This window comes from Lepus europaeus, chromosome 5 (genome assembly GCF_033115175.1).
Source record: "Lepus europaeus isolate LE1 chromosome 5, mLepTim1.pri, whole genome shotgun sequence".
Taxonomy (NCBI): Eukaryota; Metazoa; Chordata; class Mammalia; order Lagomorpha; family Leporidae; genus Lepus; species Lepus europaeus.
In genome coordinates, this window is record NC_084831.1 from 82,837,575 (window position 1) to 82,861,519 (window position 23,945).

Consider the following 23,945-nt stretch of genomic DNA (forward strand, 5'->3'; position numbering starts at 1 on the left):
GCAAGTGTGAATAACCATGAATAATCACATCTACTACATGGACAAAGTGGCCTAACCAGAAGCAGAGTTATGACATGTGTATATGTAAGGGTCACAGAACGTCTACCGCCAAGGAACGACTCCAAGAGACACTCTCATGCAATCGGCAAAGGGTTTATTTTCTCCAGCATGCTGGGGCTGTCTGAACACTCAGGAACAGTGAAAGAAGGCTAGGGTTTTTATATAGTGCAACGGGAGGGGGTGAGTTCATACAAAGATCACTAAGTTACAGGAACTTACTGTAGCTCTTTCCGGACTCCTGCAAGCGTTATCATGTGAGACAGTTTTACAAGGCCATCTCTCAAGCAGATGGGGACAGAATCACAGGCAAATGGAGACACATATTTCAACAGAGATAATTTGGTTCCTTATCACCTTAGCTACACTTGGATTTTTGCAGTTTCAATTTTATGGCTTTACTTTTAAGCTTTTAACCCTTTCATATACAGTTGGTGATAAACTATTACACATTGTGACTGGTCAGGGTTAATAGTGACTGGTACATATGAGTGTACCTTTGTTTTTATCATATGCATACTATCTCTAAAGCCAAAGGTAGCACTCTTATCTCTTTAGCACGATTTAAGGTAAATACCCCCTCCCTTTATGGGGATGGAGGGAACTAAATGCTGATTTTATGAAGATGCCTGCTCTCTCCAATGGAGCTGAGAGGTGCGCTGAGAACTGACCTGACAGCAGGTCTCTGCTATTTTGAAAACTTCAGTCTCATTCCTTGAGAGAGAGCAGACTGGAGCTAAGCTAAGAATCAGATGGTGAAGCCTTGCGTAGATGAATCTGTCCTTTTAAAAAATGGGAATTTAGGGCATTTGGAGTAGTGAAAGCTGAGACCCGTTCTTCAGCTTGCCTGAGCCACCCGCACAGGGCTGCACATGCGTGAAGGGGCCCTTTCTGAGGTCTGCCTGGAGCCCAGGGTGCTTGTCTGTGTCTCCCCAGCAATCCCCAGCAGCTGCCAGAGCAGGCGCCCCCTCCCGCGATCCCACTGATGGACTTCAGAGGATCGGCGCTTGTCCCTGCCATGCTCCTGTGCAGGTCGCTGGACCTGTTCGCCAGGGCAGTCAGCTTGCCCGGGAGTGTGCGGTGTAACCCAGGCACTGCCATCAGGGATGCCACACATCAGTGATGTGGCACGGGTGGCTCCTGATTGAAGCATGGCCGAGTGGACACAGGGACGGCTCTCCGTCTGTGAGGAGAGGGGCGCGGTTCAGATACTGGCCGGGATCCGCGGACTTTCCCGGGGCCTCATCCCACAAACCCGTTTCCTGACACTTTGCAAACCATGCAACTATGGAATGTGGTTTTGGTTTCGGTTTCCATTCTCCTCCTCTCAGCCCTATTTCAGAGGTCGGGTCGGCTTTGTTTCTCAGCTCAACAGAGGGTTTCCGAGGAGCCAGACCAGAAGCAGAGCTCAAGAGGTGTGTGCGGGCAGCGGAGAACTTGGCCGTGACTGTGGCGCCCGGACCCGGTGAGTGCGCGCCGGCGCTTGGTTGTCGCCGCCCCTTCCCTTCACTGACAGCGGCCACCACGGATTCCCTGCGCAGGCTGAGCGCGGGCGGTGGGCACGGACAGCGAGAGGACGGCGCCGGGAGCTGGGCGGGTCTCCCCGGAGCGCTTTCTCCAGGCGGCTCAGCGTCTCTGCGGGGTGTAGAGGCGGCGGCGGCTCGCCGGGTGTCCCTCGCCTGCGCTGCTCCTGCTCGGGCTTCCTCCAGGGGCTGCAGCCCAGCCGCGCGCTGGACGCGAGGGATGGATCCCCCTCTCTTTAGCGCACAGGGACCTAGATCCAGCCCCTGGCAGAGGCGCTGCTGTGGAGTCCCTCCCTCCTGCCTCCCTTCTCCTGCGCGCACACCTTTCCTGGCTGTCCCCTGCTGGACCTTGAGAAACAGAGGAAAGATCCTTATCTTAGACAAGTGAAATCCTTGAAGTTTCATTTGATTTTTTTTTAAAACTACATTTAATATTCCAAAGAGACCGCAAAGTTAAATTTTATGGAATCCTAATCTCACTTTCACTAATCAACTGTTTGAATAACTGTGGTCTAATCACACGTGCGTACATCCACTTTTAGAGTGCACAGTGCTTGCAAGAACTGCATCAGAGTGATCCGAGGGACTTGTGAGAAGTTCCTAATGTCAGGCATTTGCAGCCCTCAGCCCACGTGACTCTGCTGGATAGTAACCTTTGGAAACCATTGGTCTACAGCGATCTAACAGAGCTGTTTTCTCCACTTGTTACTTGGTGTTGCAAGTTTCCTGGTTTGTGCTCTGTTGTATATTTGTGCAGTGTTTTATCTATCCATTCATCTGGACGGACTCTTAGGTTTCTGTGTACTGGTTATTGTGAACAATACAGCAGATGTCCCTTCAACACGCTGGCTTCATTTCCCTTGCATATATACCCAGTGATGGAATTGCTACATCAGATGGCAGTTCTCCTTGCAGTTTTTTGGAAGAACTTCCAAACTGTTTTCCACAATGACTGTCCTAATTTACATTTCCACCTACAAAGGGCAAGGACTCCCTTTTCTCCACTTGTTGGCCAGCACTTGTTATCTTTTGTCTTTTTTATAATACTCCATCTAACTGGAGTGAGGTGATGGCTCATGATGGTTTTTGATTTGCATTTCCCTGGTTCTTAGCGAGGAAGTTGAGCTTTCTCCATGTATCTGATGAAATCTTGCCATTTGCAGCAACATGGTTGGAACTGGAGATAATTATGTTACGTGAAATAAGCTAAGGACAGAAAGACAAATCCATCATGATTTCACTTACATATAGGATCTTAAAGTATTCATCTCATAGAAGTTGAGAGTATCATTTCTAGAGACTGGGAGCTGAGCAGGTGGGAAGGCACGGGGAAAGGTAATTTAACAGATGGAACATTATGGTTGGATAAGAGTAAGAAGATCTGGTGTCTGTTAAACATAGGGTCACTACAGGTAGAAATATACTATATATTTTTCTTAAAAACAGAATAATCTAGAAGAAAAGATTTTGAATGCTTTATCCATTAAGAAATGATAAATGTTTGAGGAGGCATGTATATTTAACTTGATTGGACATTATACAATGCATGTATCAACATATCATAAGGCACCCCAAACTTCTATAATTTTAAGAAAAACTTTATTTATTTGAAATGCAGAGGGACAGAGAGATACAAGGAAACAGAGAGAAAGAAGGAGAGAGAGATTTCCATCAGCGAAATCACTCCTCAAATGCCTGCAATAGCCTGTTTAACCTGGTGCACAACAACATACATCCCAAATATGTACAATTTTTGTGTTAGTTAAACATTTTAAAAAAGTAAAAACAAATTCTTGGTTTGAATAATTAGAATGATTTGCATTAAAGAAAGAAACAAAGGAAACATTGTAAACTAATCTATTCCTACTCTAAATCAAAATTTATACTTTGAGCAAAATATTCTACAATTCCTCTGGTTTATTACACAGCAATAAAAACCTCCTGTTTCACTGCTCTACTTCTGCTCCCAACCACCTATAAAAAAGAAAAGAAATTTAAGAAAAAGGTTGTTAAAAAACAAATTGATGCTTTTTATCCAGCAGAGATCCTGGATATTTATTATTTCTTGATAATTTTCTGCTTAGAGAACATATAGGTACATATTAGTACATTTTCTTGTTCATTGTATGAAAAGTATTTTAATCCTGCAAATTAAAAATTTCTCCTTGAGAATATTTTTCTCAGCGTTATGTTACTGAATCAGGCAGTGATTAAAATCATGATGTTCCTATCACTGATAGGAAAGTCCAGGCTCACACAGGAGAATGTTTTCAAGATCATCAGACGATGAGTGATTTGAACTCCAGGCTTTGAACCCTAGAAGTCCAAGTCTAGCATTGTGCTTTGACATCCCAGGGCATCTCTAGAGTCCCCTTGCTTGATTCATTTTCCCTCCATCATCCCTTCTAACTGGGCGCTCCTGCCTGTTGATCCTTGCTTGCTGGAGCCTTGGGGAGCTGTGTCACTGTTTCTGTACAAAGCCAGTCCTTCACTTTTCTTTAGGAATTATACCACCTGCCTTCTCAGGTACTATTTTTAAGCTTTGCTTATATAGGAATGACTACAATATAGAGATTTTAAGAGCATTTTAAGAGATATTTAATAATCACTGTATTTTTCCTTATTAGTATATCCATTTTATAGAAGAAGAAATAGAGGCACAGAGAAGTTAATAATATTTGTGGTGGTCACATAGCTAGTAAAGTTATATGAACATGCGAATGCTGCTTAGCATTGTTTTTAAGAAAGAAAGTGACAGTCCAAGCTGACTGTTTTCTGAACCTGAGTTTCATGCTATGCTCTACTTATTACATTTCGCCCAGGTGTGGGATTCTGTCAGATCTGGGCAGATCCTAGATACCCAGGTTGCTGAATCTCTTCCCTATCACTGGTAGATGTGAAGTATCTGTTTCTGACAGTTAAATAAAGTATTGAAATACAAATAAAGTATTTGTCTAGTTACTCTGAGAAAAGTTGAGGTCTTCATCTCGCTTCCATGTTTAATGGTCCTCCTCCATGCAGCCCACTGTGCTCCCACAGGTTTCTCAGTCTGTCATCATCCGATTCATTCTTCCCTTTCTCAGAGGCCTTGCTTGGCTACCACATATGTGTGATTTTAACCCCCAACCCTCCCCATCCCTCTTTCTCTGCTAATTTTCTTCTGAGAGCATACCATTATTTTAACATAGTTTCTTTTTATTTATTTTGTGTATTTACTATTGTCCCTCACTAGAACAGACCTCCATGCAAAAGGAATTTAAGTCAGTTTTTTTTGTTTGTTTGTTTGTTTGTTTTTTTTTTGACAGGCAGAGTGGACAGTGAGAGAGAGAGAGACAGAGAGAAAGGTCTTCCTTTGCCGTTGGTTCACCCTCCAATGGCCGCCGCGGTAGCGCGCTGCGGCCGGCGCACCGCACTGATCCGATGGCAGGAGCCAGGTGCTTCTCCTGGTCTCCCATGGGGTGCAGGACCCAAGCACTTGGGCCATCCTCCATCTGCACTCCCTGGCCACAGCAGAGAGCTGGCCTGGAAGAGGGGCAACCGGAACAGGATCGGTGCCCCGACCGGGACTAGAACCCGGTGTGCTGGAGCCGCAAGGCGGAGGATTAGCCTAGTGAGCCGCGGCGCCGGCTTTAAGTCAGTTTTGTTCACTGCTTGATACTGAGTACTTAGAACAAGGTACAGGACATAGCAGTTACCATGAAATATTTGTTGGATTAATGAGAGACATAGTTTTCCTGGAATGCCTTTACTGACCACTCTTTATCTCCTTATTATCATGTTCTGCCCCTACGTACCTCAAATGTTCGTGTTCTTAAGGATCTGACATCAGCAGTTTGCCTTTCTTGTTCTGTTCTGAAAAAGCCTGGACAAAGTTTTTTTTAGAATTCTCATAGAAATTGTCAAGTAAAATGTGTAAGGCATCTGTGCTAGACCTTGACATGCTATGCAAAGTACTTTTTCCTTTAGAGACGTATAAAACATAGGAGATTGATATACACATTCCACGAGCAGAAAGCTCATGTGCCTTTGTCCCCCAGAACCACTAGAGATGACTGCAGGATCCCACATTCGACTGAGTGGTTTTTCTGGGTTACAGGTTACCATGGCAACTGATATCACCATGAAGACCCCTATCTGTTTAGTGGAAAATTGGGAAGAGCAGCTGACAGTGAATCCCAAAGCACTGGAGATTCTTAACCAGATATCTCAGCCTGTGGTGGTGGTGGCCATTGTGGGATTGTATCGTACAGGAAAATCCTACCTCATGAATCGTCTGGCAGGACAGAACCATGGTGAGTGTGGGCCACAGCAGGCGCCGTTAGCTTGGCAACAGTGACAACACAGGGTGATCACTCCTTGTCTACGGTCACTGTAAAGAAGAGCATGACTCCTCCAAAGAAGAAAACTTCTCATTCTCACCTCCAAATGTACAACCTCAGCCATGCGTGTCCATTCTTTAGTCCATTACTGAAGAGTTCCCTCTTTCAAAAGATCCACTCCACTAGTCTTCCTTTTTGTTACATTTGTATAATTCATTTTTATTTATTGAAGCACAGAGAGACACACAAAGAAGGAGGGATACAGAGAAAGACAGAGATCTTCCATCCATTGGTTCAGTCCCAAATGCTCCCAACAGCTGAGGCTGGGGCAGGTCAAAGGCAGGAACCCAGAACCCCATCTAGGATTCACAGGCATCCTAGTATTTGTGTTGCCACTTGCTGCCCACCATATACTAGGAAAAACAAAAAGAAAGAAATTTGTTTCCACTTCAGGTTCATGAGCAGGATCAGAATACCACTTCTCTCTCTTTGGGTGTGACTCGCTGTGTGTGTGATTTTTTTTCTTTTAATGAAGTAACTTTAAAAGGTTTGTAGAAAACAGAACTAAAAGGTAAGTTTATTTTTGTGCAAAAGTTTTTTTTCAAATCCATGCATTTCAGAGATCTTCAAGATTCAGGGAAGCTGTATTATGAAAAAGTATCCAGAACTTTAAATTTTTTTGTGTGTGCTGCATTAAGTTACCATTTAATTCTGTTTTTCCACAAATTTTTGAAAGGTTTGTAGAAAACAGAACTAAAAGGTAAGTTTATTTTTGTGCAAAAGTTTTTTTCAAATCCATGCATTTCAGAGATCTTCAAGATTCAGGGAAGCTGTATTATGAAAAAGTATCCAGAACTTTAAATTTTTTTGTGTGTGCTGCATTAAGTTACCATTTAATTCTGTTTTTCCACAAATTTTTGAAGTATCACTTCCATTCATACTCTGTCCTTTTTGCAAGTGGGATCACAGGGTGTTGGATTCATCCCTATTGATCAGGGAGCAATAAGATATTTCCATGGTGTAGGAAAGAGCAGACCATCTCAGACTATCCTCTCAGTGAGAGCATCCAGGGAGTCAAAGGGGATCGACCTGAACCATGCAGAGGGTGAACTTGGAGCTACCCAATGATGTCGATTTCTGTTGTCAGTTGAAGAAAGCATTGACATATGGCAGATGGTCAAAATCCAGGACTGCTGGACGGGAAATGTCATCCATTGGTTCCTGGGCATGATCCTCGAATTATCTCCTTATGGGTTTCAGCCTCTGGAAAGCACAGCTCTCTTCTGCCTTTCCTTAATTTATATCTCCCTCCTGAGGCAGAGAACATGAGATTCATCTTTATCTTTAAGAAGAGAAAGCAAAAGATTAAAATGAGGAGGGAGAGATGGGATGAGTAAAATCACAAAAGCTATTGTATCAGTCTAAGTTCTGGCAGGACACACATGGCCTGCTCAGAAGATAATTGAAGAGAATTCAATTGAGGGACTACTTATAAGGGCATAGATTGAGTGAAAGGAACCAGTAAGAGAGACAAAGCACTCATAGAATAGCAGTAACAACAGCCAGGTGGACATTACCACCCCTGCATCTAGGCAGACAAGCAAAGAGTAGATGCGGGGATTTGGTGAAGACCAGACTGTTGCATGGAGCTACGTGATCTGACAGAGAGGACTGAGCCACTGGGACGCTGAAGCCCAGCAAGGGGGAAGCAGAAAGAACACGTGCCTGCCTTCCTGTCTCCTGTGAGGCTTCCCACCGATGGAACACTATGAGAAGCTGGGAGGCAAGAGAGCTCTTTAGTTTCACATAAAATGACATAATAATTAGACTTACATTAATTCTATCATGTGACATAGTTTGAGTCTTTGAAAGAATGCATTTTTCTTGAGAAAATCATATATATAAAACTAGTTTTCATTGGTGAAGTAGAAGCAACCCCTTTTCTGACCAGCACTTACATTGCTGCAGGTTTAATGAATGTAAGTCTTGGGCCTTTGGTCAGTCTGCTGTCAGGGTTTGTTATTCCTTTTCTCTTCAGGCTTCTCCCTGGGCTCCACTGTGCAATCTCAAACCAAAGGCATCTGGATGTGGTGTGTGCCCCACCCCTCCAAGCCAAACCACACCCTGGTCCTCCTGGACACTGAGGGCCTGGGCGATGTGGAAAAGGTAAGCCCCAGAATGTTCTCTACTCCCAACTTCCTCTTACTTTTTTTTTTTTTTTTTGGACAGGCAGAGTTAGACAGTGAGAGAGAGAGCCAGAGAGAAAGGTCTTCCTTCTGTTGGCTCACCCGCAAATGGCCGCTACAGCTGGCGCTGCGCCGATCTGAAGCCAGGAGCCAGGCACTGCCTCCTGGTTTCACATGCGGGTGCAGGGCCCAAGCACTTGGGCCATCCACCACTGCCTTCCTGGGCCACAGCAGAGAGCTGGACTGGAAGAAGAGCAACCAGGACAGAATCCGGCGCCCCAACCGGGACTAGAACCTGGGGTGCTGGCACCGCAGGCAGAGGATTAGCCTAGTGAGCCACGGCGCTGGCTTCTTCTTACATTTTAATTTGGCACATCACTTCACCTTCTCTGACTAATTCTCTAAACTACAAATCCAATAATGAGCAATGAAGTTAAAATCTGTTTCTTCAGATTTCTTTAGTAACCTCATATTGTGATATATTATGGAGAAATATTATTATTTTTAATGCTGGCATAAATAATTTAATTTAATAAACATGAATGAACAAGTGAGTTCCAGGACACTGCACTAAAGACCACAGATATAACTGTAAATAAGGTAATGGGTAGATGCTAGTTGTAGAGACTACATTGAAATCTGGTCGGGGTACCACCAGTACAAAAAGTGGGAAACAAATTTGATCATTTGAGTTAGGGAGAGCTTCCTGAGAAAGCTCTATTCTATTGGATCAATGGGATCTACTGAAGTGTATGGTATTGGTGGGGTTGGTGGGGTTAGAGGCACTGATTGTGAAAATAGGGCATCGGGGAAGAAATCTATTTAAAGCATCTTTAGAAAAACTGTTTACCATTAAACAGTTTTTTAAACCAAGTCCCTAAACTTTGGAGGTGAATCCTTCACTGACTTCTTTGAAAACATGAGCAAGATCCAAAAAACATGTTCAATCAAAATTTCCTCTTCATAAATGAGTCTGAATATAAATTGGAAGAAGCAGCAATAGATCTTTGGTTTCTCTTACTATAAAAGGATGGGAGGGACACACAGAAATTGTGAGCTTAGAAATTTAGTTTTAAAGACATTTATTATCTAAGTATAACCAATATAGACTGTTGACTTTTTAATAAATTGTGGCTTACATCAACCTTCTATTCATTTAACAACATTTGTTAAGGATCAAAGGATGCCAGAATATTAAGTGATACAAAAGGTATCAGTGATACACTGTCATTCATTTTTTCATTTTTTTCACTAAACAAACTTATGCCCTGCATGTTGTACATATCAAAAGACATTTTATTTTTAGCATTATGTTTAAAATGTGTTTTTAACCCAACTATTCAACTGTAGTACAGACAAAAGAGTGAATGAACAACCAAAAAAATGAATGGGTAAATGAATGAAGAGTACATGTCTAAGTCCCTTGCTCTATTGTCCTTTCTAGGGAGACCCTAAGAATGACTCGTGGATCTTTGCTCTGGCTGTGCTTCTGAGCAGTGCTTTTGTCTACAACAGCCTGGGCACCATCAACCACCAGGCCCTGGAGCAGCTACAGTATCCTTGCAGGAACAGAGCCGCTGTATATCATTGAGTTTAGGACATGGCAGCTGAGACTGTTTCTTCTTTATGTGATTCAGTTTTCCTGGTTTAATTAGAGTGGACCTAGGAGTAAAGGGAACATTTGTCCAGACATTTTTTTTAAGATTTATTTTATTTATTCGAAAGACAGAGTTACAGAGAAATGTAGAGACAGAGAGAGAGAGGAGACACACACACACAGAGGGCTTCCATCCACTGGTTGACTCCCCAAATGCCTGCAGTGGCCAAAGCCAGGAGCCAGGAGCTTCTTCCAGAAGCCAGTAGCTTTCTCCCAGCATATGGGTGCGGGGGCCCAAGGACTTGGGCTACCTCTGCTGCTTTCCCAGGCTCATTAGCGGGGAGCTGGATTGGAAGTGGATCAGCTGGGACTTGAACTGTTGCCTATATGGGATGCTGGTGCTGTAGGGCAGGGCTTTAACCCTCTGCACCACAGTGCCAGCCCCACAACTTGCTTTCCAATGAGATCTGGAATTTGTAGTAGGATCTTTTCCCTTAACTAAGACCCCAGCTATGTGACTGAACTAACAGAGTTAATCAGGGCAAAATCGTCCCCAACGTCTCATGAAGTAGAGGACTCCACAGAGTTTGTGAGCTTCTTTCCAGACTTTATTTGGGCTGTACGGGATTTCACCCTGGAGCTGAAGTTAAATGGACAGCCCATCACAGAAGACGAGTACCTTGAGAATGCCTTGAAGCTGATTCCAGGTATCAGAATGTGCTCTGGGGATGACTAGTTCAGTAGCAAGGGGGAGATCAACAGAGCCCTGTCCTATAGCATTTGAAATAAATATTTATTTGAGACTGGATTAAGACCCATGCTCATGGTGACTGGTGATTGATGGTGGTCATGATTTTAGCAATTATTACTGAAAACTTTCAGAATTTGAGATTTACACTGGGTGAGGAGTTTTTTAATTTATAAATTTAAATGTTGTATCAATTTTAGGCCAATCAATACAATGAAAAAAATGAGGATTACCATCAATGCTATCACTCCTGAGACTCATATATTTGTGTTACTTAATAAATTTAAGCATTTCTCTTACTCTATTTTGAGAAAAAAAACTCAGTTAGGAAGTTAGTAAATGCAGAATCACTTGAAAACAAAATGACCTAATTCTCAAAATAAATTCCATTTGATATGCTTTATTATCCTTGACTGTTGCATTCTTCATAGGAGCATTTTTATATCTCAGTAGTATGGGGGAAAATTGCTGCTGTGTGCCTCCAGTACTATTGTTGAATCCTTTGATTAGTCTTTTTCATAACACTATCTTCACCCTCCAGCCTTAGGCAATGTGTTATTATTTTAGTATTACAATTTTATTACATTGCATTTAGAAGAGTAGAGAAGTGGCAGTTAGAGGGGCCATAGATTTAATTAATTCTTTTATTCATTCTTTCAATAGGCAGTTATTTTTTAAAGGTTTATTTTATTTATTTGAAAGACAGAGTTACAGAAATAGGTAGAGAGAAAGATCATCCATCTGCTGGTTCCCTCCCCAAATGGCTGCAAGGGCTGGAGCTGTGCTGATCCAAAGTCAGGAGCCATCAGCTTCTTCTGGGTCTCCCACATGTGTGCAGGGGCCCAAGGACTTGGGCCATCTTTTGCTGCTTTCCCAGGTGCATTAGCAGGGAGCTTGATTGGAAGTGGAGCAGCTGGGACTCCAGCTGCCACCCATATGGGATGCCGGTGCTTCGCCAGGGCTTTAACCCACTGTGCCATAGTGCTGGCTCCAGCAGTTATTTTGAACAAAGTATATGCCTTGGAATCCCTCATCATGATACTGTGCAGGTCAATATAAACTGCCTTTGAGAAATAGTGAGGTCCCCAATTATATTCTTTGAAGGTTACTGCTGAAGTAGTCTATAAATATAATGGTGTGTTAATTTTTTTCCTATGATTGTGAAACATTTTTCTTTAGTGACTTGAATTTCATCTGTTCTCATGCTATTTTTCCAGAAACATCTCACCTTTACTTCTAACAAGTTTTTAAAGTCTATGTTTCAATTCTAACTTGAGACTGCAGTATTAAAAATGTATTTCTGAGAATTTTTATAATCAATTATTTAAAAATATTTAAAAATAATCACTATGGGGCCAGCTTTTTGGTGTAGTGAATAAAGTCACCACCTTCCATGCTGGCATCCCATATGGACACCTGTTCATGTCCTGGCTGCTCCACTTCCAGTCCAGCTCCTGCTAATGGCCTGAGAACAGCAGACAAAGATGGTTCAAGTGTTTGGCCCCTGCCATGCACATGGGAGACCCAAATGAAACTCCTGGCTCTTGGCTTTGGCCTGGCTCAGTGCTGGCCATTGTGGCCATTTGGGGAATGAACCAGTGGATGGAAGATTTTTCTCTCTGTCTCTCTCTCAGTAACTCTGACTTTTAGTAAATAAATCAATAAATAGTTTTAAAATGTAGTCACTCTACCTACCACAATACAAGCGCCAAGGACCCATGATAGATTTCTTTACTCACAGTGAATGCCTCCCACTCCTCTCCAGAGCATTTCCTTCACTACCAGTTCTGTACAATAATGGATTCCCAATGCTTTGGGTCAGTTAGCCTAGGGCTGCTTTTTAGGATGGGATAAAGGAAAATTTCCAGGCACAGGGGCTGCAGTAATGCAAAAATTCCTTTAGAGGTCCTCAGCCCCTTTGTCTGTAAGCTGTCTCGTCAATGAGTACTCTTTTTATAATTCCACAGGAAAGAACCCCAGAATCCAGAATTCCAACAAGCCCAGAACATGTATCAGGTATTTCTTTCCCAAACGGAAGTGCTTTGTCTTTGACCGGCCCACAAGTGATAAAAATCTATTAATCCGTATAGAAGAAGTGCCAGAAGACCAACTGGAATTAAATTTCAAGATGCAGTCAAAAAAATTCTGCTCTTATATCTTCACACATGGGAAGACCAAGACCCTGAGACAGGGAATCATTGTCACTGGAAATCGTGAGTTTCTTCTGTCTCAAAACATGTCTCCTTGTGGTTCAGTGTGTGTGATGAGGCTGTGATTCTTCTATGGGCTTGTCAATCATTTCGTTTGCTTCTGTATAGGAATATAGAGAAGGAGATGCTCCTACCACATCTACAAATGATGTTTCTTAGTTAAATTTTCCCCAAATGGTGGATTACCGAGGCTTCAATTATCTCATGAAATGAACCCAGGAATGATGGAAGCACAAAATACTATTACAGAGACAAATCTGCACGTGAGAAGTCCTATAGGATAAGAATTCCTTGGTGAAAAAGCAAAATATTAATACCAGAAATTAATACCAGTCAGAACATAAAAAAATAGTCCATGATTCCAATGCAAACTCACCAAGAATTTGAAAAAAAAATTAAAACTAATCTTACTTACCAGGCTGGCTTTATTGACATGTGACCATGTTAGTCACACAGTCCCCATGATATGATTATCAGGTCATGTTTGGTTCAATATTTTATGTGGCAGGATGTTAACTTCTGAGAAATTTTTTATCAAAGAGTTAGCATTTTATTTGGAAGGAAGGCTTGAAAATTATGTAATTTCCTTTCCTAGTTTAATAAATTTGTATTTTATTAAAATGGAAAAGTACTTTTCTAGGAAACTCTAAATAATATTCCTTATAATCAAGTAATTAATTTTGAATTTTGGTGAATTTGAGAGCCATAATAGAAAGGGTGAATAGCAATAGCACACATGTTATTGTACAAGAAGGATTCACAGAACAAGATTAGAAAAGAAGAGTACACAGAAAAGAAGGAGTGGGAGAATTAGAAGAAAAGGGAGAAGGAGTAGGAGCAGGAGGAGGAAAATAAAACTTCAAGATAAATAGAATTTTCGTGATTTTTTAGAATGCTGATTCTTAATTCCTGTGAAAGCAATGAAAGAACTATTTACTTACTTTCTCAACATTATTTGTTATTCAGGGCTGGGTAGTCTGGTGCAGATGTACGTAGATGCCATCAACAGCGGCGCCGTCCCTTGCTTGGAGAACGCAGTGACAACTCTGGCCCAGCGTGAGAATGCTGCAGCTGTGCAGAAGGCAGCTGAGCTCTACAGCAGGCAGATGGCCCAGCGACTGGTGCTCCCCACAGTCACGCTCCAGGAGCTGCTGGACCTGCACGCAACCTGTGAGAGGGAAGCCGTTGCAGTCTTCATGGAGCACTCCTTCAAGGATGATAACCAGAAATTCCAGAAGAAACTTGCGGTACGTATCTTAGCGTTTATCCTTCCTCATCTGTCTTTTCTAGAACGATACCTTATGACCCCATGAGCATCTCCCTACCGTAGTAGAAGTTATCTGGATTCTTGAGACTAAAGGAGCTTTGTGGGCCTCATTTACCCATTTTCTAAAGAAAGGACACTTTATTTTTTGGTACCGCAAACTGAGTTCTCATGAGTTTAGAAGCTAACAACAGCATGCATTACTGTCACACAGTCTGTAGGTCAGTCTTCCATGTCAGGGTGTCTGTGTCCTCGGCTCAGTGCAGACAGACTGGAAGGAGGTTTCCAATGAGCTTGGTCTGCAAACGAAGGCTTGGGGCAGGGGACCCCTCTATCTTTAAGCTAGGAATGTTGTATCAAATCCTTCTCCTGTTCCTAATGTCTCTGGTTTCTTTTTCTGACACCAGCTAAAGAGAACTACCTTTCAAGGGCTCATGTGACTGGATAATATGAGATAGAGTATTTTCCATTGTAAAGGCAACTTGTGCTATATAATGTGATCTAATCACAAGAAAATACCCATCATGTTCTCAGGCTTAGGGACTATGCACAGGATGCACACCAAGAGGAGAAAAGTCTTATAGGAAATCATAATTCTGCTGACCATAGGCACCTTCATTGAAAATGTATCTATTCATCTGTCTAGGCCTGAACTATATAAGCAACAAATATCTCTCAGTTTGTATTAAGGAAACCCAGATGGATTGCAACTTTCAAGGTCAAAAAACTTGGTTCTTATATATTCATAGTTTGAGCCATCATCAAAGGAATTCATAAAATTTTCATAAATTGGTTCAAAATACATTTAACCAATTAGATTCATTTCCATGTATTCCTATATATTCATATTTCTGTCTGTAACAATCCATGTGCTCTGAGGACATTTTAATTTGAGCCAAATCACAACTTTTTTTTGTTCAGTCTTGGTGACTAAGTCCCTGTGAATCATATTGTATGGTAAAGAACCCCTGAGCTCAGGTCTTCTGACCCATGTTTTATGGTATGGAGACTGTCCCCTAGAGAATTAAGACTTTGCAAAGGTTAAACAGACAATGATCAGAAGTGGCACTGAATCAAGACTCCAGCCTACTGGCCCACTCCATGTCCTGGCCCACTCTGCGGCCATCCTCGTGCTTCCCCCAGTAACAGTTTCTTTCTAATGTTTGTCCTTATGGTTCCCTGGCAGGAAACCTTGGAGAAGATGAAGGAAGAGTTCCTGCTGCAGAATGAAGAGGCCTCTGTCAAATACTGCCAGGCTGAGCTTAAACGGCTCTCAGAGTCCCTGATGGAAAGTATTTCAAGAGGAGTTTTCTCTGCGCCTGGAGGCCACAGTCTCTACTTAGACGCAAGGAAAAAGGTTGAACAGGAGTATGAGCTGGTGCCCAGGAAGGGAGTGAAGGTGAGGAATGGGGTGGTGGGTAGGGTGGGTCAGCATAATGGAGGCAGGGTCTTGGCTGCTCCTTCTGAAGTGAGGACCACGGATTCATCTGAGGACAGTGAGCAGGGAATGTCAGTAGCCGTGGTTTGAATGTGCTTTGTCCTCCAGTGGTTGATGTGCTGGGGCTTCATCCTCAGTGTGCCCATGTGAGAGGTGATGAGACCTTTGGGAGATGGGGCCTAGCGCGAGGTTCTTAGGTCTTTGAGGGCTGCCTTCAGAGGAGGTTAATTAAGGTAGTAGTTCTTGTGGGACCTTGAGTTGGTTCTTGTGTGATCAAGTTGTTATAAAAGCCAGGAAGGTCCCGAATCACTCTCTGGCTTCCTATCTGGTAATATGATCTCTCCATTTTACGTGTTCCATTGGGATGCCATCCTCTGTGAGAACCTGAGCCATCTAGGCCAGAGCCATGTTCAAGCAGGTGTTGTGCCCTTGAACCTCCAGAGTGCAACTTAAACCTCTTATAAAGTAGCCCACCTCAAGGATTTTGTTAGAATCATAGAAAACAGACTTATGACAGACTAAAGCAATAATATTTTGACATTAAAGTTTCCTTTTATCCATATATAATTAGATACTCCTAGATAAATTGTAAATATTTCTCCCCAGAAATGGATCTGGGGTGACACCATTTATTTTATTTATCAAACAAAAGAATAGTTTTTTCTGGATACAGAAAATGTTTCTCAATATGCCTGTGATTTCACCTGAGGTGGACAAATTCTTAGTGATTTGGGTATTGTGAAGGATACAGCTGTCGTACTGATATGCACTAGAATAATAACGATGATAGTGATGACCATCGTGGCTAACAGTCTGCACATTCACTCTTTATACTGGGCATGGTTTCAGATTATTTTATTGAATACCAATTTAATTTTTAGAATACTTTAAATTAAGTACTAACATATTTCCCATTATAGAATTGGGAATGTGATGCACAGAGAAGCTACTGAGTTACCTTTAGAGAAACCCTTGGCTGGTAACAGGGCTGACCAGGATGCTCCATGTATGTGATCATTAGAATCTCATTTGTTTCCTTTTGTGGAGCTTCACATGGATCCCACCAACGGTTGTACAAGGGTTCACTTCTCTCAACATTCTTGCCAGCAGTTTTACAAATTGAATCACAGATTATAGCCATTGTTTTCAAGATTTATTTGTATTTGTTTGAATTGCAGAGTGATGGAGAGAGAGAGAGAGAGAGAGAGAGATCTTCTGTCCACTGCTTCACCCTCAAGGTGGCTGTAAACCCAGGGAGGTCGTGCCGAAACTGGGAACCTCCATCCCAATCTCCCATGTGGGTGGCAGGGGCCCAGGTGCTTGGGCCATCTTCTGCTGCTTTCCCAGGCATTTTTTAAGGTAGCTGTATTGGAAGCAGAGCAGCTGGGACTTGACCTGATAGGAGATGCCAAGGTTGCAAATGGCTGCTTAACTCAACTGTGGCACAATGCTGGCCCCGAATAATAGCCATTCCTACAGGTGTGAACTGATAACTCATTGTGGTTTGATTTTTATTTCCCAGATGATTAGTGACATTTAACATGTTTTTATATACTGGTAGTCATTTGAATATCTCCTTTTAAGAAATGTCTATAAAAAGTACTTTGCCCATTCTAAATTCAGATAATTTTTTTCTTATTTATTTTGTATGACTTATTATATAAGCTGAATACTAACCTCTTATGAAATATATGGTTTGCCAATATGGTCTCTCATTCTGTATGCGGCCTTTTAATTTTACTGATTGCTTCTTTAGATGAGCAGAAACTTTCTAGTTTGACAGAGCCCAGTTGTTTCTTTTGTTTTTCTGCTTGTGCTTTTAGTATCAAAGCCAAAAAATCATTGTCAAGGCTAATGTCATAGATCTATTCCCTTATCTTTTCTTCCAGGAATTATACACTTTCAGGTCATTAATATTTAGTTGATTTTTACACATGATGTCGAATTAGGGGCCAATCTCATTCTTTTGTATATTCAGGTTTCCCAGCACCATTTCTTGAAGAGAATATTTTTTCCTTGATGTGTCTTCCTGAACATTATTCAAGCTATTTGACCATATAAACATGGGCTTTTTATCCTGACTCTCTGTTCTGTTCCACTAGTCTATGTATATGTTTCGATACCAATATCAAAACTACCCTTGGGGGCCAGTGCTGTGGCTGTCTTGGTTAATCCTCCTCCTGCAGTGCCAGCATCCCATATGGGCACCGGGTTCTAGTCCTGGTTGCTCCCCTTCCCGTCCAGCTCTCTGCTGTGGCCTGGGAATGCAGAGGAGGATGGCCCAGGTGCTTGGGCCCTTGCACCCGCATGGGAGACGAGGAAGAAGCACCTGGCTCCTGTCTTTGGATTGGCACAGCACCAGCCGTGGTGGCCATTTAGGGGGTGAACCAACGGAAGGAAGACCTTTCTCTCTCTCTCTCACTGTCTAACTTTATGTGTCAAATAAATAATAATATAATAATATACCCTATATAATAATATATACCCTATATAATAATATAATAATAATAAAACATAAAACAACAACAACAACAGCAAAACTACCCTAGCTTTGCTGTAGACCTGAGATTCTGTAGCAGGATTTGTGTACTGAGACAAGACATGAAGGCCTCTTAACTGGAAGTAGTCTTTTATTATGACAGCATAAAGCACAGGTGGAATTTCTTATTCAAGATGCTGAGCCCAGAACGAAGAAGAGTTTTTCCTAATATTTGGTCTTAGCCTCTCTGTCTCCCTTATATGGTTACATGTACACATTTGATTGGATATTCTAATGTATTAGCCTCAGGACTGATACAGTACTGCACATAGGAACATAGTAGCTGAAGATATATATTTTTTACACACAATCTGAGCCATCTGCTGTCTGGCAAGAGTTAACACCATTGCTCTGTAGGAACAAGCAGAACCTGACTGGTTACATGGAAGCAGACAGGGCCTGCAGCTGAAGCTTTCACAGGCAAGCAGATAACAGCCACATTCCATTCCCAGGACAGAAGCCTCCCTTTTCCTGTTTCTGCCCTTGGGAAGGTTTCTACCACAGCTTGAATCATGTCAGGTAGAAGCAAGTCTGATGGAAAGACAGAGGCCTCTGGCACAATTCAGGAAGTGCTGTATCTGCAGCGTTGTTTTTGTGGTTCGTGGCTGTTTCAGCTGTTCCATATAAATTTTGGGGGTTGATTTTTTTTTTAATTTCCGTAAAAGCTGTCATTGTCACTTTGATAGAAATTGCACTGAAGCTGTGTGGCACTTTCAGTGGCACGAGCGTTTTAGCGGTATTAATTCCTCTAAGCAATGAATATTAGAAATAGCTCCATTTGTTTCATCTCTCTAATTTCTTTTCATCACTGAGTTAATCTTACAGAGCATAGATTTTCATGTCCTTGGTAAATTTATTCTTAAGGATTTTATTTTTTGATGCTATTGTAAGTAGGATTGTTTCCTTGATTTCTTTTTCAAATCCTTAGCAGTTAGTGCTGTGGATTATTTTATGTTGATTTTATATCCTGCATATTCATCAAAATTTTTTTATTAGTTTTAATAGCTTTTAGTGGTCTTACATTTCCAAAAGTAATAAAAGCAGTAACTTGAAGAGCTATTTATATTCTTACGTCCAATACAGCAGCATTCACAACAACCAAGACAGGGAAGCAGCCTAACCACTCAGCAGTGGATGAAGAGATGGAGAAACTATTATGTATATGCACACACATACTAACACGTACCTTTATAGGAGTTCTATGCAGTTTTAAAAAGAGAGAAATCCTGTCATTTGTGACAATGTGAATGAACATGGGCAATATTATGCTAATGAAACAGGCAGACAAAAAGACAAATGCTACATGATTTAGTTTTTTTCTTTTTTTTTTGACAGGCAGAGTTAGACAGAGAGAGAGAGAGAGACAGAGAGAAAGGTCTTCCTTCCATTGCTTCACCCCCAAAATGGGCGCCATGGCCGGCACGCTGCGCTGATCCAAAGCCAGGAGCCAGGTGCTTCCTCCTGGTCTCCCATGCGGGTCCAGGGGCCCAAACACTTGGGCCATCCTCCACTGCCTTCCCGGGCCACAGCAGAGAGCTGGACTGGAAGAGAAGCAACTGGGACGGAACTGGTGCCCCAACCGGGACTAGAACCTGGGGTGCTGGCGCCTCAGGCGGAGGATTAGCTAAGTGAGCAGCAGCGCCAGCCAAGTTTTTTTGTTTTTGTTTTTCTTTTTTTAAGATTTACTTATTTATTTGAGAGTCAGAGTTACACAGAAAGAGAGGAGAGGCAGAGAGAGAGGTCTTACATCCGATGGTTCACTCCCCAGTTGGTCTCAAGGGCTGGAGCTGCGCTGAGCCAAAGCCAGGAGCCAGGAGCTTCTTCCAGGTCTCCCATGCAGGTGCAGGGGCCAAGGGCTTGGGCCATCTTCTGCTGCTTTCCCAAGCCATAGCAGAGAGCTGGATCAGAAGCGGAGCAGTGGGGACTAGAGCCAGCACCCATATGGGATGCCGGTGCTTCAGGCCAGGGCTTTAACCCTGATTTTTTTTTAACCCCATGATTTTCTTTTATACTCAAGAAAAAAGAGAAGTTGGGCTCATATTAACAGAGAGCAAAGGGAAGGTTACCATTCGTCAAAAATTACAACATTCAGTTATAAGATGAATAAGTTCTGTATATCTACAGTACATGAGGGTGACAGCAGTTAAACTGGCATATTATACACTTACAATTTTTTAAGAGAGATCTCAAGTATCTTTACCTCATAAAAGCAAAAGGTATATTAGGTTATAGATGAATTAATTAGCCTAATATAAAGAACCTCACGATGCATGCACACATACATCAAAACATCCTTTATTTATATATATATATTTTTTTTTGACAGGCAGAGTGGACAGTGAGAGAGAGAGAGACAGAGAGAAAGGTCTTCCTTTTGCCGTTGGTTCACCCTCCAATGGCTGCCGCGGCCTGTGCGCTGCGGCCGGAGCACCGCGCTGATCCGATGGCAGGAGCCAGGTACTTCTCCTGGTCTCCCATGGGGTGCAGCGCCCAAGCACTTGGGCCATCCTCCACTGCACTCCCTGGCCACAGCAGAGAGCTGGCCTGGAAGAGGGGCAACCGGGATAGAATCCGGCGCCCTGACCGGGACTAGAACCCGGTGTGCCGGCGCCGCAAGGCGGAGTATTAGCCTGTTGAGCCACGGCACCGGCCCCTTTATTTATATCTTAAACATACACAGTTATTTGTCCATTATACCACAATACAACCTCAGAGAAAAACCTCAGAAGGCAGCTTAGAAAATCTTCCTGTTGGAGGAGGTAAGAGTCACATATGGAAGTATCCGTGGATGTTATCCTAGGTAAGAAAGGGTGGAAGAGCATTCAGGCAGAGGAGAACCAAAGTGCAAATCTTGCAAGCCAAGTGGACACGTGTCTGTAGACCTGCACGTGAATCTCGCTGGCTCTGACCTCGGAGTGGGGTGGGGGTGGCGGGCAGCATTGCTGGGAATGGAGACTGCAGAGCCAGGAAGGAAGCTGCCCTAGAGGAAGTTCCTGCCTCACCAAAGAGCTTGGAGTTTCTGCTAAGACCAAAGAAGATGCAGGATTCACAGGGTCAGATTTGTACTTTTATTAACAATAATTTCCACATCAGAAGATTTAGATACTTGCTGTCTAAAGTATTTTTACTCCTTGTTTCTCCAGGCAACTGAGGTGCTCCAGAGGTTCCTGGAGTCTCAGACAGCAACAGAGAAGTCCATCCTGCAGGCAGACAAAGCTCTCACTGATGGAGAGAAGGCCCTAGCAGGTAGGGGGCCGGGCTCGGCTCACAGGACGGTGAGGGGGGGGAGATTCCTATGATGCCCTCCTATAGATTGGACAGGGTGGTTTTTCTGAAGCAAGAGACTTCCTCTGTCTATTGAGCACATGGTCTGCTAAACCTGAAATAACAAGGGCAGTTGGGTTGCCCATCGAGCCAATCAGTGCCTCTCTGGCACATTCTGAAACTCCTCTTGCTGTTTAAGGGAAGAGCTTCCCCTCCCACTTGCAGCGTTGCTGTCAAAGCTGCCTGGTCTTGAACTCAACGGTTTTTCTTCCCTTGTTAATGCTTTGTGAACCAGCTGAGGAGGCCAAGAGGGAGGCAGCTGAGAAGGAACGGGAAGTGCTAAGACAGAGGGAGCAGGAGATGCAGCAAAAGATGGAGGCTCAAGAGAGAAGCTTCCAGGAGAACATTGCTCAACTGAAGGAGAAGATGGAGCAGGAAAAGGCAGACCTCCTCAGAGAGCAGGAGAGGATGCTGGAGCACAAGCTGAAGGTGAGTCTGGGGGCTGGGCGGTGCCTGGGGGACAATGTTCTGGATCCTGGGAAGGGCGGGACCCAATGTCAAGCACAGGTGTCATCCCAGAGGGAACCTAAAAGACAATTGTCCCACTGCAACCTCAGATACACCTGGGTTCCCTTGAAGCACGGAAATCTAGGAAGCTCCAGCCCTTTCTGGAGTGTTGGACTTTGGAGGCACAAATGACATTCTCCTGGGTTTGAGGCCGATAAGAGATGTTCTCCTTCAGCCCCATTTCTAGGGGATCTTAGTCCACTAGTGGTTAAGATTTCTGCAGAACTCTCAAAGAGACTTAAAACAGATATACCTGGTCTGAAAGGCTGAGACTGGACCTGATAAGAGAACACTGAATGCTCTGAATCTGCTCCATTTGTTTTGGACCTGCCGGATTCCTCCTGCATGATTAAAGTGTAATACATTCTTTGTCCCAGCATGGCGCTCGGTCAGTACCTGCAACTCCCACTATGTGCCAGATGAGCTCAGCTGTGCCACTTCAGAGGAACTAGGAGTTAATTAGAATTTAACCCAGATTCCTCCCCAATGGGCTTTCTGTGGGCCGTAACACAATCCCACCACCCTAGGGAAAATGGTGGTAAGAAAATTTCACAAAATATAACCATGGATTTTCCCACTATTCAAGTCAAAACTCCTGGGTATATTGGACAAATTCCTCTAAAAATACTCTAACATAGTAGAAAAATAGATGTACATGCTAAACTGCTGACATCATGAAATACAAATATTAACTTCTAATACTAGGGATTTTGAAGTGTGGATTCTTTCCATTTTATAGGTCCAAGAAGAAATGCTTACAGAAGGATTTAGAAAGAATGCTGAGGAGTTAAATAACCAGATAAGAGAGCTAAATAAAGAAATTGAAGCAACTAAAAACCAAGGATCCTCATGGTTTACAGGGCTCCTTGATATGTTGGGCACCGTATTCACCCTGGTACTACCTGGGCCTGCTAAGTTACTTGGTTTGCCATTGAAATTTCTTGGTTCAAAATCTAAAGACTGATTTTTCTGGGAATGAAAATATAAAATTGGACTTCTTTTGTTTTAATAGCCTAATAATGTTGTTCATTTAAAAATTGTCATAGTAGTTTCTTTCAAGGAAATTTAAAAACGAAATGCAGTTTTTAAAGAATATCAGGTATTGGCGTCCACAGAAGACCAAACTGAATTTTTATTGAATTAATTATTGTGAAGAAATGGTAACAAAATTTGAAAATAATGAAATTATTCATAAAAATAATTTAAGTGAAACCAAAAACCATGACAAGATGAAGGAAAGATGTGCAATTAGTATTACACATGTACAGAGGTTATTTAAGTTGTGATGAGTCCTTGTACATCAGCGAGAGTAGAGCTACAACCACATTTTTTGTTTAAATAGCTGAAATTGTGAAAACGTTGAACCTTGATGACAATAAAAGGTGTGCAAAGTAAAATTGTGTGGTGTGTCTTTTACCTCTAGGAAGGGCAAGAAAAAAATATCTGACAGCACAGTTAACAAGGAAGGGTTTTGGGAAATTGAGAGTCACTCATATTTCTTAATGTGAATGTCAGTAGTCATAATTATACATCAATAAGTAAAATGTGTGTACTTGAATTACCAATTGCATATTTGAGAATTTCTCTTATAGATCTATATACCAAGCTGAAGTGGCATATGTAATAGTCTGTTGGTTGCAGTGTCATTGTAATGCCAAAGCACTTTCTGACTACTCTGAGAGGACTTTAATGTCTCTGTTGTATAATGAAAAGTTAAATCCTGTATATTCTTTCAAAAGGATACTCTACTGTCACTAAAATGAAAGGGGACATAAATAAAAACAAGAAAATGAGAGACTGTGCATTTGGTGTGGCAGTTCAGTGGCTGCTTGACACACTCATTCCATATTTGCTCCTGATTCAAGCTTCTTGCTCCTGTGTACCCCTGGACGAAAGAGGTGATGGCTCATGCAGTGGGGTCCTTGAAGTGCTAGGCTGAGTTCCAGGCCCCTGCATTTGGACTAGCAGAGCCCCAGCTACTGTAGGAATGTGGGGAGTGGAAAAGAAGATGGGAGAATTACCATCCCCTCTTGTCTGTCTCTCTATCTGTCTGTGTCTGTCTCTTTCTCTCTGCACTTTCAAATCAATAAATGAAGAGGGTTTAAAAAATTAAAAAGCAAGCAATAATAAAAGAATATGCTGAGTCTATTTGGACTTAAATAAGAAATCTTCAAGATTGTCTAAGTGAAAAAATGATAGGAAAAGTGGCTATATTTGTATGACTGAATTTCAG

At 42.4% G+C, this 23,945-nt stretch overlaps 2 protein-coding genes across 3 annotated transcripts in view; one reads left to right on the plus strand and one right to left on the minus strand.

Annotated features, from left to right (window-relative positions):
- Positions 1–23,945, minus strand: part of KYAT3 (kynurenine aminotransferase 3) — a 206,874-nt gene that overhangs the window by 178,755 nt on the left and 4,174 nt on the right. The window lies entirely within an intron of this gene.
- Positions 1,415–23,508, plus strand: LOC133759926 (guanylate-binding protein 3-like). Of its 2 annotated transcripts, XM_062191681.1 has the most exons (12): positions 1,415–1,522; positions 5,677–5,872; positions 7,938–8,065; positions 9,530–9,639; positions 10,193–10,389; positions 12,398–12,643; positions 13,607–13,887; positions 15,091–15,303; positions 16,521–16,580; positions 21,025–21,127; positions 21,441–21,634; positions 22,452–23,508. In XM_062191681.1, the coding sequence occupies exons 2-12, from the start codon at positions 5,683–5,685 to the stop codon at positions 22,674–22,676; spliced, it is 1,947 nt and encodes a 648-aa protein (XP_062047665.1). In that variant the 5' UTR covers positions 1,415–1,522; positions 5,677–5,682; the 3' UTR covers positions 22,677–23,508. The 2 variants fall into 2 exon arrangements, with proteins under 2 accessions (XP_062047665.1, XP_062047666.1); XM_062191682.1 differs by lacking the exon at positions 16,521–16,580 and having other exon boundaries at positions 1,416–1,522.

Coding starts and splice junctions, on each gene's coding strand:
- LOC133759926 (XM_062191681.1), top strand. CDS start 5,683: ATGGCAACTGATATCACCATGAAGACCCCTATCTGTTTAGTGGAAAAT. Junction 5,873..7,937: donor TCTGGCAGGACAGAACCATG/GTGAGTGTGGGC, acceptor TTTTCTCTTCAG/GCTTCTCCCTGGGCTCCACT. Junction 12,644..13,606: donor AATCATTGTCACTGGAAATC/GTGAGTTTCTTC, acceptor TTTGTTATTCAG/GGCTGGGTAGTCTGGTGCAG.